Here is a 12851-nt window from a genome sequence, read left to right as displayed (position 1 = left end):
CTAGCATTAAAATGTTATCTGTTATCATGCTAACATTAACATGTACACATGCGGACATTATCGTGCTAACTTTTAAAGCAATTTTTTTATGTGTATGCTTCAGTCATTTGATTCAGTACTTGAGAAATTGTAATTTTTAACATGCTATCTTTTAGCAAGTTCACTGTTATCATGCTAACTGTCAGCATGATAACATCATGCTAACTGTTATTGTGCTAACTTTTAACATGTTCACTTTTAGAAAGCTGACTGTTAGCATGCTAACTTTATAAGATGCTAACATTATCGTGCCAACTTTTTGAGCAAATTTTTCATGCGTACGCTTCAGTCACTTGACTCGGTACTTGACAAATGCTTACTGTGAGCGTGCTAACATTAGCATTCAAGTTGAGCTGGAAAATTTCAATTTTCTCCCAAAGTTGCACATTCTAGTTTTTCCTTGGGTCACGTTCTAATCCGCCATGTTTATTATATGTTGTCTTTCGAACGCATCGCCAAACGGTCCCCCAGAGCCGCACTTTGGACACCCCGAGCGTAGCCTCCTGCTGGCTTGTTTAGATCCCAAAGCGCCAACTTCCAAGGAGCCTACAGAGGCCCTGGCGCCCTCTGGTGTACCGGAGGTGGTACTGCGTCGCAGATGGATGGCCAGTGGGGTAAAAGTGGTGAGGGGTCAGCGCCTTACCTGGTTTGACCGTCTTCAGGCGGACGGGCTCCCGGAAGTGTCGGATGACGGCCAGCGTGTCGCGGTTAGTTAGTCCACTGACGGGCGTGCCGTTGACCTCCATCAGGACGTCGCCGTAGTAGGGCAGCTTGCCAACGTGACACACCAGCAGGTCCAGCTTCATCTGGCCCAGGTGCGGGAACTGGCCCAGCTCGGCGCCCCCCAGGACCTCCACCACGGAGCCGAAGTCCCCGAGGCTTCCCCAAGACACGGCGCACTCCACCACCTTGCCGGACCAGTGCTTCTTCTTCTTCAGGGTTCGGGACATGGCAGCGTGGGATCAACGAGCAGAGCCGAGAGTGATGCTTCGCGGAAGGCGTGCCGGTCATCCCACGGCGTGTTAGTGCCGCTCGCCTCGGCCGCAGTCACACCCCGCCAATCACGGCGCGTCGCTCCAGGTGGCCTCCGTGACGACGAGAGTGCGTGTGCGTGTGCGTGGGTGTTCGTCGCGGGAAGTCTGGCCCACGCAGCGTGGAGATATCTGCGGCAGGTTTGAACACACCTGGCAGCGCCAACATTCGTCCGGCCGGGATAAGGAACGCCCCTTTTTGCTGCGTACGCACACGACTCCACCAACGCGGCGGGCCTGCCATCTTGTGGCGACGAGCAGTACTGCAGCATAGGAGGCGCGCAGGGGCTCGGGACATGAAATAATATTTAGACTTAGACTAACTTTATTGATCCACAAGGGAAATTGTTCCGACAGGGTAAATAGTTCCTTTATTTATTCATTTAGTACTAAATACTAAAATATTACTAATAATACATGGGCGTGGTGGGAAGAATACAAATATATGGTTGATTAAAGTTAAAGTTAAAGTACCAATGATTGTCACACACACACACTAGGTGTGGCAAAATTATTCTCTGCATTTGACCCATCACCCTTGACCACTCCGTGGGAGGTGAGGGGGGCAGTGGGCAGCAGCGGTGGCGCGCCCGGGACTCATTTATGGTGATTTAACCCCCAATTCCAACCCTTAATGCTGAGTGCCAAGCAGGGAGGTAATGGGTCCCATTTTTATAGTCTTTGGTATGACTCGGCCGGGATTTGAAATCACGACCTACCGATCTCAGGGCGGACACTCTAACCACTAGGCCACTTAGTATATTTGTACACAAAATTTACAACATGAAAGTCACAATATTATCTGAGAAATCCTTTTTTTTTTCTTTTTTTTTAAAGTGAGTAATATTGTAAGAAAAAAGTTGTCAACATACAAGAATTGTGTCATAATATTTTGCGAACAGATATGCCATTTTACAGAATTAAATTTCAAATGTTCCTTCTAAATATTTCATACAGGCCTCCTATATGAACACATACATGCATTAGTTTGAATCGGATTCATTTGAATTATTTAGAAAAAACTAATACATTTATATTTCTTCTCTGCAGATCTTATCTAGTTATTTATTAATATAAAAAACACTATTTTAAAAACAAAACATGATTACAGCATATTGTTGTATATTGTTGTCATAGAAATTATTATTTTGGAGTATTTAGAAAATACACAGGAGATTCCATCCATCCATCCATCCATCCATCCATCCATCCATCCATCCATCTTCTTCCGCTTATCCGAGGTCGGGTCGCGGGGGACAGCAGCCTAAGTAGGGAAGCCCAGACTTCCCTCTCCGCAGCCACTTTGTCCAGCTCTTCCACAGCAGATTCATTAGCACTTATTTTTTAAAAGGTATTAGAGTAAATAAAGTTTTATTTTGTTTTTATCTGACCACATGACATTCTACTAATGTTCTGCTGTATCATCCATGTATCCATTTTTGTATAAACTCAACTCGTCGTGTTTGGAGGGTGAAGACTACTGAGTTGAATCCCAAGAACACCACACCTACTATGAAGCATAGGGGTGGAAACATCATGCTTTGGGGCTGTTTTTCTGCTAAGGGGGCAGGAGGATTGATCCGTGTAAAGGAAAGAATGAATGGGGCCATGTATCGTGAGATTTTGAGCTAAAACCTCCTTCCATCAGTGAGAGCTTTGAATGGTTGACCAAATACTTAATTTCTACCATAATTTACAAATAAATTCTGTAAAATTCCCACAATGTGAATTCCTGGATTTTTTTTTTTCACATTCTGTCTCTCACAGTTGAAGTGTACCTATGATGAAAATTACAGACCTCTGTCATCATTTTAAGTGGGAGAACTTGCACAATCGGTGGCTGAATAAATACTTTTTTGCCCCACTGTGTGTGTATATATATATATATATATATATATATATATATATATATATATATATATATATATATATATATATATATATATATATATATAGTAAGGGTGTGGGAAAAAAATTGATTCGAATACGAATCTAATACATTGTGCGATTCACAATTGATTCTCATTTTTAGAAAATCTATTAAAAAATAAAAGATATATATACATATATATATATATTTTTTTTTCATTCCAACACAACAATACACAGCAATACCATAACAATGCAATCCAATTCCAAAACCAAACCTGACCCAGCAACACTCAGAACTGCAATAAACAGTTCTGAGTGTGTTTGTGTGTGTGTGTGTATGGCACATACACACACACACTCTCCCATGAACACAATATTAGAGTGAGTTGTTTAGTGAAACAAAAATGAATATTATCAACAACAGTATCAATATTAGGTATAATTTCAGCATAGCAGTGATTAAAAATCCCTCATTGACATTATCATTAGACATTTATAAAAAATAATAACAAAGGAACAATAGCGTCACAGTGGCTTACACTTCCATCACATCTCATAAGCTTGACAACGCACTGTGTCCAATGTTTTCACAAAGATAAAATAAATCATATTTTTGGTTCATTTAATAGTTAAAACAAATTTACATTATTTCAATCAGTTCATGAAACATTGTCCTTTACAATTATAAAGGCTTTTTTTTTTTTTAAATCTACTACTCTGCTAGCATGTCAGCAGACTGGGGTAGATCCTGCTGAAATCCTATGTATTGAATGAATACAGAACCGAATTGAATCGGAAAAATATCGTTCTTGAATCGAGAATCGAATCGAAAAAAAATCGGTATATTATCGAATCGTGACCCCAAGAATCGACATTGGATCGATTCATGGGACACCCAAAGATTCACAGCCCTAGTATATTGTATATATATATCTGTATATGTATATATGTATGTATGCACAGTAAAAAATAAAAAAAAGTTGAGAAAACGCTAATTTTCAAGGTAACTTGATGCAACAAGATTTTTGCGTTTTCTCAACTTTTGACTACTATTGTTGACTTAACTAAGATTTACAAGTTGAGATAAGAGTTATGTAAACTCAGATCTTCTTGTTCAACAAATTATTATATTTACGTCGGACTAACAATAAAGTTCATGCTTCAATTCCATGTATTTTTACCTTCAACTAACTCATATATTCTTGTTGAACTTTGACTACTGTTGTTGACTTAACTAAGATTTCCAAGTTTAGATAAGAGTTATGCCAACTCGACCTTGTTCTCCTAATTTGGATATTTACGTCAGACCAACAATAAAGTTCATGCTTCAATTCCATGTATTTTTACGTTCAACTAACTCGGAAATTATTGTTACTTCAGTTAGAAAACTTCCTTTACAAGTCAAGTAACATTTATGTTGCTATAATTTTTTGAAGAAATGCTGAATGAATAAATAAAATAAAGAGCACACAACAAAATATATCCAAAACCTTGTTTATTTCTCATTCAGAAACATGTTTAACATAAGGGTTAAATTGGGTATGTCAGAGACCTTGACACTTTCCCAGGTATGTTCTTTAAAGTGAATAAAACACTTCCCTAACAGTAAAATTGGATCCCTGTAACACTGAAGTTAAAAGCTAAGAAATAAATGTTTTTACAGCAGCCAGGCAATATAATTGTGTAATGATTTGACGATAGAATTATCATCATAGGAGAACATTTGTTTTGTAAATTAGAACAGTTGACAAACTTGATCAGTTGACAGTGAATCTGCACCTCTTGTCAAACTCACTTAAATGTAAATAAAAATATATATCTACATTTAAGTGAGATTCACAAAATACCATTATGCTACATAACCCGCCAGAACTCGGTACTGCCTTTGCATACCTCTTTGGCCTACTGTATGCCATGAACATTGATTATGCAAAAGGAGATGAAGTACACATATGAAGCCATTCAGATGATCTTTTTCAAGATTGACTCTGTGCTCAAGTCCCCTCTGTCTCTGAAATAGATTAACAATTCTTTATTTTCTTTTTTTTAAAGAATCTCTATTTCAGAGGCAGAGGAGACTTGAGCACAGAGCCAAGCTCGAAAAAGATACACATATACACATATGTACTTCATCTCCTTCGGATAATCGATGTTCATGGCATACAGTAGGCCAAAGAGGTATGCAAAGGCAGTACCGAGGTCTGGGGGGTTATGTAGCATGATGGCATTTTGTGAATCTCACTCAATTTTAAATACATTTTTAAAAAAATAATAATAAAAAATACAAAAAATTGTGTATCTCACTTATTGTAAATACATTTAAAAAATATATCATTGTTTTCCGTGAGGTCTTGCATGTTTTAAATCACTGGCCGGGAAGTTTTATATGGAGCACCAACCACAATGCACTAGAACAGGCAGAAAACATAGGTTGACTTCCACATTAAGAGTCACAGCAAAAGCTTTGTTTTCAGAGACATTGTCCGCTGAGAGCGCTGAGAGCCAAGCTCGAAAAAGATCGACTGAATTGCTTCAAAGGTGTACTTCATCTCCTTTGGATAATCAATGTTCATGGCACACAGTAGGCCAAAGAGGTATGCAAAGGCGGTACCGAGGTCTGGCAGGTCATGTAGCATGATGGAACCTTCCAACACAACAGCCCAGTCGTGTACGTTGGGTGATACAGCGGGATCATCTTCTTCAAGGATTGTAAGGATGCCAACAGACACGCCTCTGAGTACTCTTTCTTCAGGGTCAGTTTCCTGAGGAATAGTAACAGATGCATGATTGAGTGTTGGGTCGAACAAAAAGATGTATTTAGGGCCCGACTTGTATGGATCTTCTGGGAACGATTACAATTTTACAATGTACAAAAAAATGGAAAAAACCTTTAAATTACTTTCAAATTAATTGAAGGCAGAACATTAACCATTAAATATTTAAAAAAAATTGGGGCAGGAACTTTTCTTTATGGATATATGCATTGGCTGAAGAATATGACATTTGGGCATTCAAAAACATCTTCTAGGCACAAAATGAAATCTACACAAAGTGTATTATGCATAAAGTCTTTGTCATCAGCTATGAGATCCTACTCAAAATGTTAAAATAGTAATAGTTTTTTAGCTTGTTGCTCCGCTCTCCGGTTCAAGACAAGGCAACAGAAATCATTCATTTTAACCGTTTGTGCATTTTTGAAGGAATAGGCGAAGATTGTTCATCGCAAGTAAGCTTAGCTCAAAAACTAGCAGTCAATTGGAAGTGTAAGCTTGCCGCCGCCGACTGTGAGCCAGGGTGAATTTAGTTTATATTCAACAGACATTCATCAGCAACGTCGTCTTCTCTTCTGCAACTTAAAACTAACACCATGTAGTCGGAATAGAGTGGTAAAGTTTATCTTCTGACTGTTGGCGAAGGCAGGCTACCAATAGACTACCAGTATTTGAGCTACCGTATTTCCTTGAATTGCCACCGGGTATATATTATTCGCATGCCTCGTTTTGCAAAATAATTAGCGCATGCTTTTAATTAGCGCATGGCTAGAATTACTGCCGGGTCAAACTTGTTTAGCAAAATAATTAGCGCATGACTCGGTTTACCGCTGGGTCAAACTCGTCACGTCACGAGTGTGTAACACGGGTGGGAAATAAGCCATATTTCCTGTCATGGCATCCCCTCATACTACCAGCGCCATTTCCACGTTTAATCTCGCGAGTTTAACACAGCCGCTCACGTGACCCGATGCAGCCTATCGCGCTCTATATTATCCAGCGTTCCAAGATGGCTGCCAGAGGCGGTGGCTAAGCCTGGGGACATTTTTTTTGATTGATTGATACTTTTATTAGTAGATTGCACAGTTCAGTACATATTCCGTACAATTGACCACTAAATGGTAACACCCGAATAAGTTTTTCAACTTGTTTAAGTCAGGGTCCATGTTAATCAATTCATGGTATCTGAAGCTGGTATGTTTTAAAGTTGTAGTTTGCCTGTATATCGTAAAAACAACCGTCCAACATTATACAACTAATTGTAAACTTATAGGTGCCGAGCATCAGGGCCGAGTTGCGATGAGAGAGTGTGTCGATGTTAAGATATTAAGCCGAGTTGGTAAGTGAATTTGTTTGCTAATAGTAGCTACTAGCCGTACCCATGTATTTTCTATGAGCGGTTAGCATCTGGTTTTAATCCCGTTTCCTCCAATGTTTCTGATCTGATTTAATTTATATTTATGTCGAATCTTTATTTTGGGTACTTACATATGGTGGCAGAGTGTTGTGGTGTTTTAAGGCCATCTGCATTTTTTATGCTACATATTAACTGTTCTGAAGGTTTGCACATTTCTGTAATTGTTCCTTTAGTTCTACAACTAGGAGATTGTTTCTGTTAAGGGTTTAATTATTATTATTTATTTATATTTCATATGTGTCGTTTGGAAAGGTAAATTGTGTTTCTTTATGTTGTTTAACCGTTGCTATGGCTTTGGTTGCTATGGTTTTTAGTTTCTATGGTTACGGGCAGTTCCGTTTCCGCCGGCACATTAAACAAAGTGTTAAAAGAGCTCGGGCAATAACAAGCAACGTAGCGTCCGTAATATACACGGGAGATAGTTCACCACGGTTGCAGTTCAGAGAAATAACCACATTAAGCTTCCTATTTCAGTGTATTATAAGTGACAGTTCATAAGTTGCACTCGTTAAAGTTTAGGACGTTTGGGCACTCACGTTGCCAGTAGATGGAACGGGTTTGCTAACCACAGCTCGCACGTGTGTTTGTTTGCTGCATAGTGACTTCACGAACGGCAGGTTTAATCACGTATTAGTTAAGTTTGTTAAAGAGACCCTCTCCCCTGTGACTGTTTACTATTTGAAGAGCAAGTGTGAAACAATATAAAGAGTTTAGTTGTGTGTTATCGTGACTACATTGCTGCGAGGGAAGTGGACAGCGCGAGTTGGGGAGGTAGTGTGTGAGTGGGGACGAGCGTATGAGTGTAATTAATGTGTGTTTATTATTGTCTGGTTATTGTATGTTTATGATGTGTATATAGTAAAATGTTCAACTATATAAGCCGTATCCCCTCACTCTCTCTTAGACTAGATTTATTGGGTAAATTGTGAATAATTGGAGCATACCCCCAAGGTAAAATACAGTCCTTTACAGGCTCCCTTACATTAAAGTTTTTTTTGTTATATGTGCTTTTCCTGATGGTATCCTTACATCACACTCAAATTTATAAGCGCATGCCTAAATTTACCGCATGCCTTTGGTAAGCGCCGGAGTGAGAAGAGGTTGTAAAATAATTAGCGCCCCGGCGGCAATTCAAGGAAATACGGTAATCTAACAAGCGATGAGGAAACATTGGCTGATTCTTCTTCAAAAATACATGCACAGTTAAAGGAATGGTTTCTATCGACAAATCTTAAACCAGAGAGCACGGCAACAAGCTAGATTACGAAAATGTTGAACCATTCCATTAAAGTTACATTAGGCCAAATTACTTGTGATTTTCAAGTAAATTTTCTATTGTTATTATTACTTACCAAATGCTGCAGGAAAAACTTATTTGTGTCGTCCCGGACAAAAAGGGGGAAGCATCTCAGTGCTGTCATCTTTCGGTGAGACTCAATGTCTGATGTCTATAGAGTATACCGTGGAAGACATAAGCATATACATTAGTGAAGCGCCATAGTGGATTTATTTAAAGGGCAAAATCAAAAGTTGTTTTTAGTAATGACCTGTAGACCGCAAGTCTGAGCTCAAGAAAAGGGAAAAAAAACACTTCAAGCCTTCGGACTGGTGCATTTTCTACTTTTGCAAATTAAAAACTGTTATAATTATCAAATGGCACAAACTAAGAGCATATAGCAATGACTGATACGATCCATTTTACTGACACATTTCCATCACTTACCTGTTCATCAAGCTTATCCAGGAAGTCGTCTATTTGCTGACCAAAAGCTCCCTTTCTAGCCCGGTACAGTCCGAGCAGGCGAGGCACATAATTCTCAAGGGACTCATTGAAAGTCTTCAGGAGGTCTTTTCTGGTTGTGCTATGCAATTCTTCAAATATCTGAAAAACACAATCAGCAATGGCATTTAACTTTAATCACAATGTGAGCTTTTGACTTCAAATTTCAAGGCTGATGGTATAGTTGGGTGCTTTATGTTGGAGGAGCATGTAGTGGAGTGGTAGGGCAGGTATAGTGAAGTGTGTCAATATATGTGTACACTCCTACACCTAATACAGTGCAATGATCCCCGGCCTACGGCTAGAGCAGAGGTGTCAAACTCATTTTAGATCGGAGGTTACAAGGAGAAAAATCTACTCCCAAGTGGGAGCATGATAACTTAAAAATAAAGACAACTTCAGACTGTTTTTCATTGTTTAAAATAGAACAAGTGTAAAAAGTTTTTTTTACACTTAATCATTTTGTTTGTTGTTATTTATATTTTCTGAATACATTATGTGATAATGTTCATCAGTCAACTCATTGGTGTCTTTCAAGATAAAACAAATATCAAAATCAAATTACAGGATGTTATTTTTGTAGTTTGCTCATTTTCCTCGACTGATGTACTAACATCATGTGGTTTATTTTGTACATATGTAGCATCATCTACAAAGAATTGCTATTGTGACATCCAGTTGACACATTTAGAACTCGCTGTTTCTTTCATTTAAAAATTTCAGGTACATTTTTATACTTAAACTCATCCCGCGGGCCGGATAAAATTTGTTAGCGGGCCTTATGCGGCCCTCGGGCCGTCTGTTTGACACCCCTGGGCTACAGCATTATGGCGGGGTAATAATTAGCTTAGCTCTTCTGTCAATACACACTGCTCATTCAGTATCCGAAAATATTTACCCGGTTCATCATTCACACAGTTTGTTATCACCACAATGTCTTAACCATAGATAGCTATAAACATGTATTACACTCGTTTGGACCCACACAGAAAGTGACCAGCTTTACATTTAGCAGTCATTGCTATCGGCGACTGCCATTTTGGGCATTGAAGAGGCCACACACACACATGACAGACGCTTAACCACGATCATGAATTAATGTCGGTGGCGAAATAAAACTTGAATAAAAACACAACTGATGTATATTACACGGGTGTCGAATATAGCCAAAGTACCTGTTGTTCACAGTCTCTGCTCCGGTGGTGAGCCTAACCGTCAAACACGCACTCCCTGAGCTACGCTTCTTGTATGACTGACAGGGCCGACCGAACCCTTCGCACGCGTCTTTTTTCGAGTGGAACCTTTTCTCTGCTGAATACATTATGCCATAATTACACAAAATCACCGTTGTCCTACTAAATACCCTTAGTGCTAGACCATTTATTCCCGTTCGTGAAATATATTAATTTGGGGCCATCAGTAGTCTAGCTAGCAATAAACATTTTTTCCATCTTTCAAATGAAATAGTACAGTTCACTTTGCCATTAACATCCCTTGTTTGGAAAACAAAATAAAATAAAAACACTTACCTTTTTAGCCAAATAAATACTCAATAAATCGTCAAAACTTGATCCTTATCCAGCTCTGCATGGCAACAAGGTCGATATTGAGATTTCGTCTGTCCAAACTGACAGCTCACTCGTGCCCCTGAAACGGAATCTACGGGGTTTCCAACAAAAAGACGTTTGCCTAATTGCAACTCCAAAATCCTTGTTGTAGTTATTTGAAAATACCCTTTGATGCAACAATAGAGAGAAGTTTGCTGGCCAGACACTGTTTTGGTAGTTAAACATAGTGAAACCTTATTTCTGAGTCTGAATAACTTGAAAACTATAATTAGTCCAACAATTGCAAATCATATTTTCTACAGTGTATATATTGTGGAGCATCACAAACAGGTGAGACCAGGCAGTGGGCCAGCCATTACAGCGAAAGCATGCACCAGGAGGTCAAAGTACGCCGACCTCTGGGTGTGGTCATTGAAGGCAAGTACATCTCTAACTCCCTCCTCAATCAGGTTGATGTGTGGACACCTGCCCAGAGACAGCTGCGTCAGGTTGGCAATCACCGTTTGCTTAAACAGCACCTCAGTGTATGACTCAGTGCGTGGAAGCGTTTTTTTCGGTGCTGCGGTTGGCCGGAAGGAGAGACGCGGAACTGCCAAACATTTGGAGTGAATTTGACGGCGGCGACAGTGTCTAAATCTGTTTTGGCGGTTGAGCATAAGCTGTTTTGTGGCTGGATCGAGATGGAAGGGGATAGTGACGGGATGTATGAAGATAGTATGGAAATGGATAGGACTAGAGGGGAGAGAGGAAAGAAGGGGAGAGGAGGGAGTGAAGGAAAGTCGAGTGCTAAAAGAGTGCATGAAGACGATGAAGGGGTTGATAAGAGGAAAAGGGTTATGGTGGATGAATATAAGATAATTTATACATTTAAATCAAACCAAGATATGAAGGACATTAACTTGATGACACTGGTTAAGGGATTAAAGAAGGACATTGGAGAGGTGGAGATAGCGAAGGTGCTCAGGGACGGACGGCTGTTGATTAAATGCAAAAATGGAGAGCAAAAGAACAAAGCAATGCGTTTGCAAAAACTGTGCAACAAAATAATAAAGGAAAAAATCGAAGTGGGAGAACGAAAGGGGGCAAGAGGAGTCGTGACAGGAATCCCAAGAGGAGAAAATTTAGATGATCTGAAAAAAGAAATAAAAGGAGGAACTGTCATTATGATGAAAAGAATGATGGCATTTAGGAACGGTGAAAAGACTGAGAGCGAATCCGTGCTGGTGCAACTTGCAGAGGAGGTCCTTCCAGAGAGAATCATGATTGGGTATTTAAGCTTCTATGTTAGAGCTTACGTGCCACCCCCAGTACGTTGTTTCAAGTGCCAACCCTATGGGCACATAGTTAGTGTGTGTCATGCTAAGATGAGATGTGGAAGGTGTGGAGGAGAGCATGAATATGGACAATGTGGAGAAAATGAACAGGTCAAGTGTTGTAATTGTGGCGGGAATCACACAGCAGCGTATGGGGGCTGCATCATAGGAAAACAGGCAACAGAAGTACATCAAATCAGAGTTGAAAGAAATATTACATACGCAGAGGCAGTTAAAATAAGAAATCAAGAAAGTGCAGAACAGGACAGAAGTGAAAATAGTTCAAGAAATAAAAAACAAGAGGCAGCAAATACAGGAATTTCCATGGACAAACTAGTTGTATTCCTGGCTTACGTAATAAACTGTACAGAACAGGCTAGAAACAAGACTGAGAAAATCAAAATAATTGTCAAAGCAGCAGCAAAGTTTTTCAATTTAAAAGAACTATCCTGGGAACAGGTGCAAGGTGAGCTACAGAGAGTAGACGAGACGGAGTCATGTTCCCACAATCCAACGCCATGTTAATTGTTCAGTGGAATGCCAGAAGTTTGATAGCCAACGGGCAGGAATTAAAGGGATGTATTAACAATATGAAAAATAAACCACATATAATATGTATTCAAGAAACATGGCTGAAGCCAAAATTAAACTTTATAATAAAAGGATATATAACGATACGTAAAGATAGGAATGATGGGCAAGGAGGAGGATGTGCCATATTTATTAAGGAAGATATGCATTATTCAATATTAAAAGTAAAACAAGAACCAGAGATAGTAGGAGTAGAAGTATGGAATAATAAAGAAAGATATAAAGTACTAAACTTCTATAATCCATGCAAGAAATTAGAAATTCACCAACTAGAAACAATAATCGAGCACTGGAGTGGCAATATTATTTGGTGTGGTGACTTTAATGCACATAGCACAATGTGGGGTGAAAGGGATGATTGGAATGGGGAAACATTGGAAGCACTTTTGGAGGAAAAAGAACTGGTGTGTGTGAATGATGGGTCGGGAACAAGGTTTGATGTCGTCACGGGTAAAGAAACAGCAAAAGA

At 39.4% G+C, this 12851-nt stretch overlaps 1 protein-coding gene and 1 long non-coding RNA gene across 3 annotated transcripts in view; both read right to left on the bottom strand.

Annotated features, from left to right (window-relative positions):
- LOC133542060 (membrane-associated guanylate kinase, WW and PDZ domain-containing protein 3) overlaps positions 1 to 1258 on the bottom strand; it is a 418319-nt gene extending 417061 nt beyond the window's left edge. For both annotated transcript variants that reach the window (XM_061885883.1, XM_061885890.1), the window contains exon 1: positions 683 to 1258. In XM_061885883.1, the coding sequence (XP_061741867.1) occupies positions 683 to 989 (307 nt within the window). In that variant the 5' untranslated portion in view covers positions 990 to 1258. The remainder of the gene's footprint in view (positions 1 to 682) is intronic.
- Positions 1259 to 5135: 3877 nt separating this feature from the next.
- LOC133534970 (uncharacterized) lies at positions 5136 to 10839 on the bottom strand. The gene is made up of 4 exons (XR_009802112.1): positions 10440 to 10839; positions 8854 to 9012; positions 8483 to 8578; positions 5136 to 5704 (listed from the first exon to the last, which is right to left on the bottom strand). It is a non-coding gene; the product is annotated as an uncharacterized LOC133534970 (long non-coding RNA).
- Positions 10840 to 12851: the final 2012 nt, after the last annotated feature.

Source organism: Nerophis ophidion, linkage group LG02 (assembly GCF_033978795.1).
Source record: "Nerophis ophidion isolate RoL-2023_Sa linkage group LG02, RoL_Noph_v1.0, whole genome shotgun sequence".
NCBI lineage: Eukaryota > Metazoa > Chordata > Actinopteri > Syngnathiformes > Syngnathidae > Nerophis > Nerophis ophidion.
Note: the sequence above shows the minus strand (reverse complement) of the source record. Positions and strands in the feature narration are given on the sequence as shown.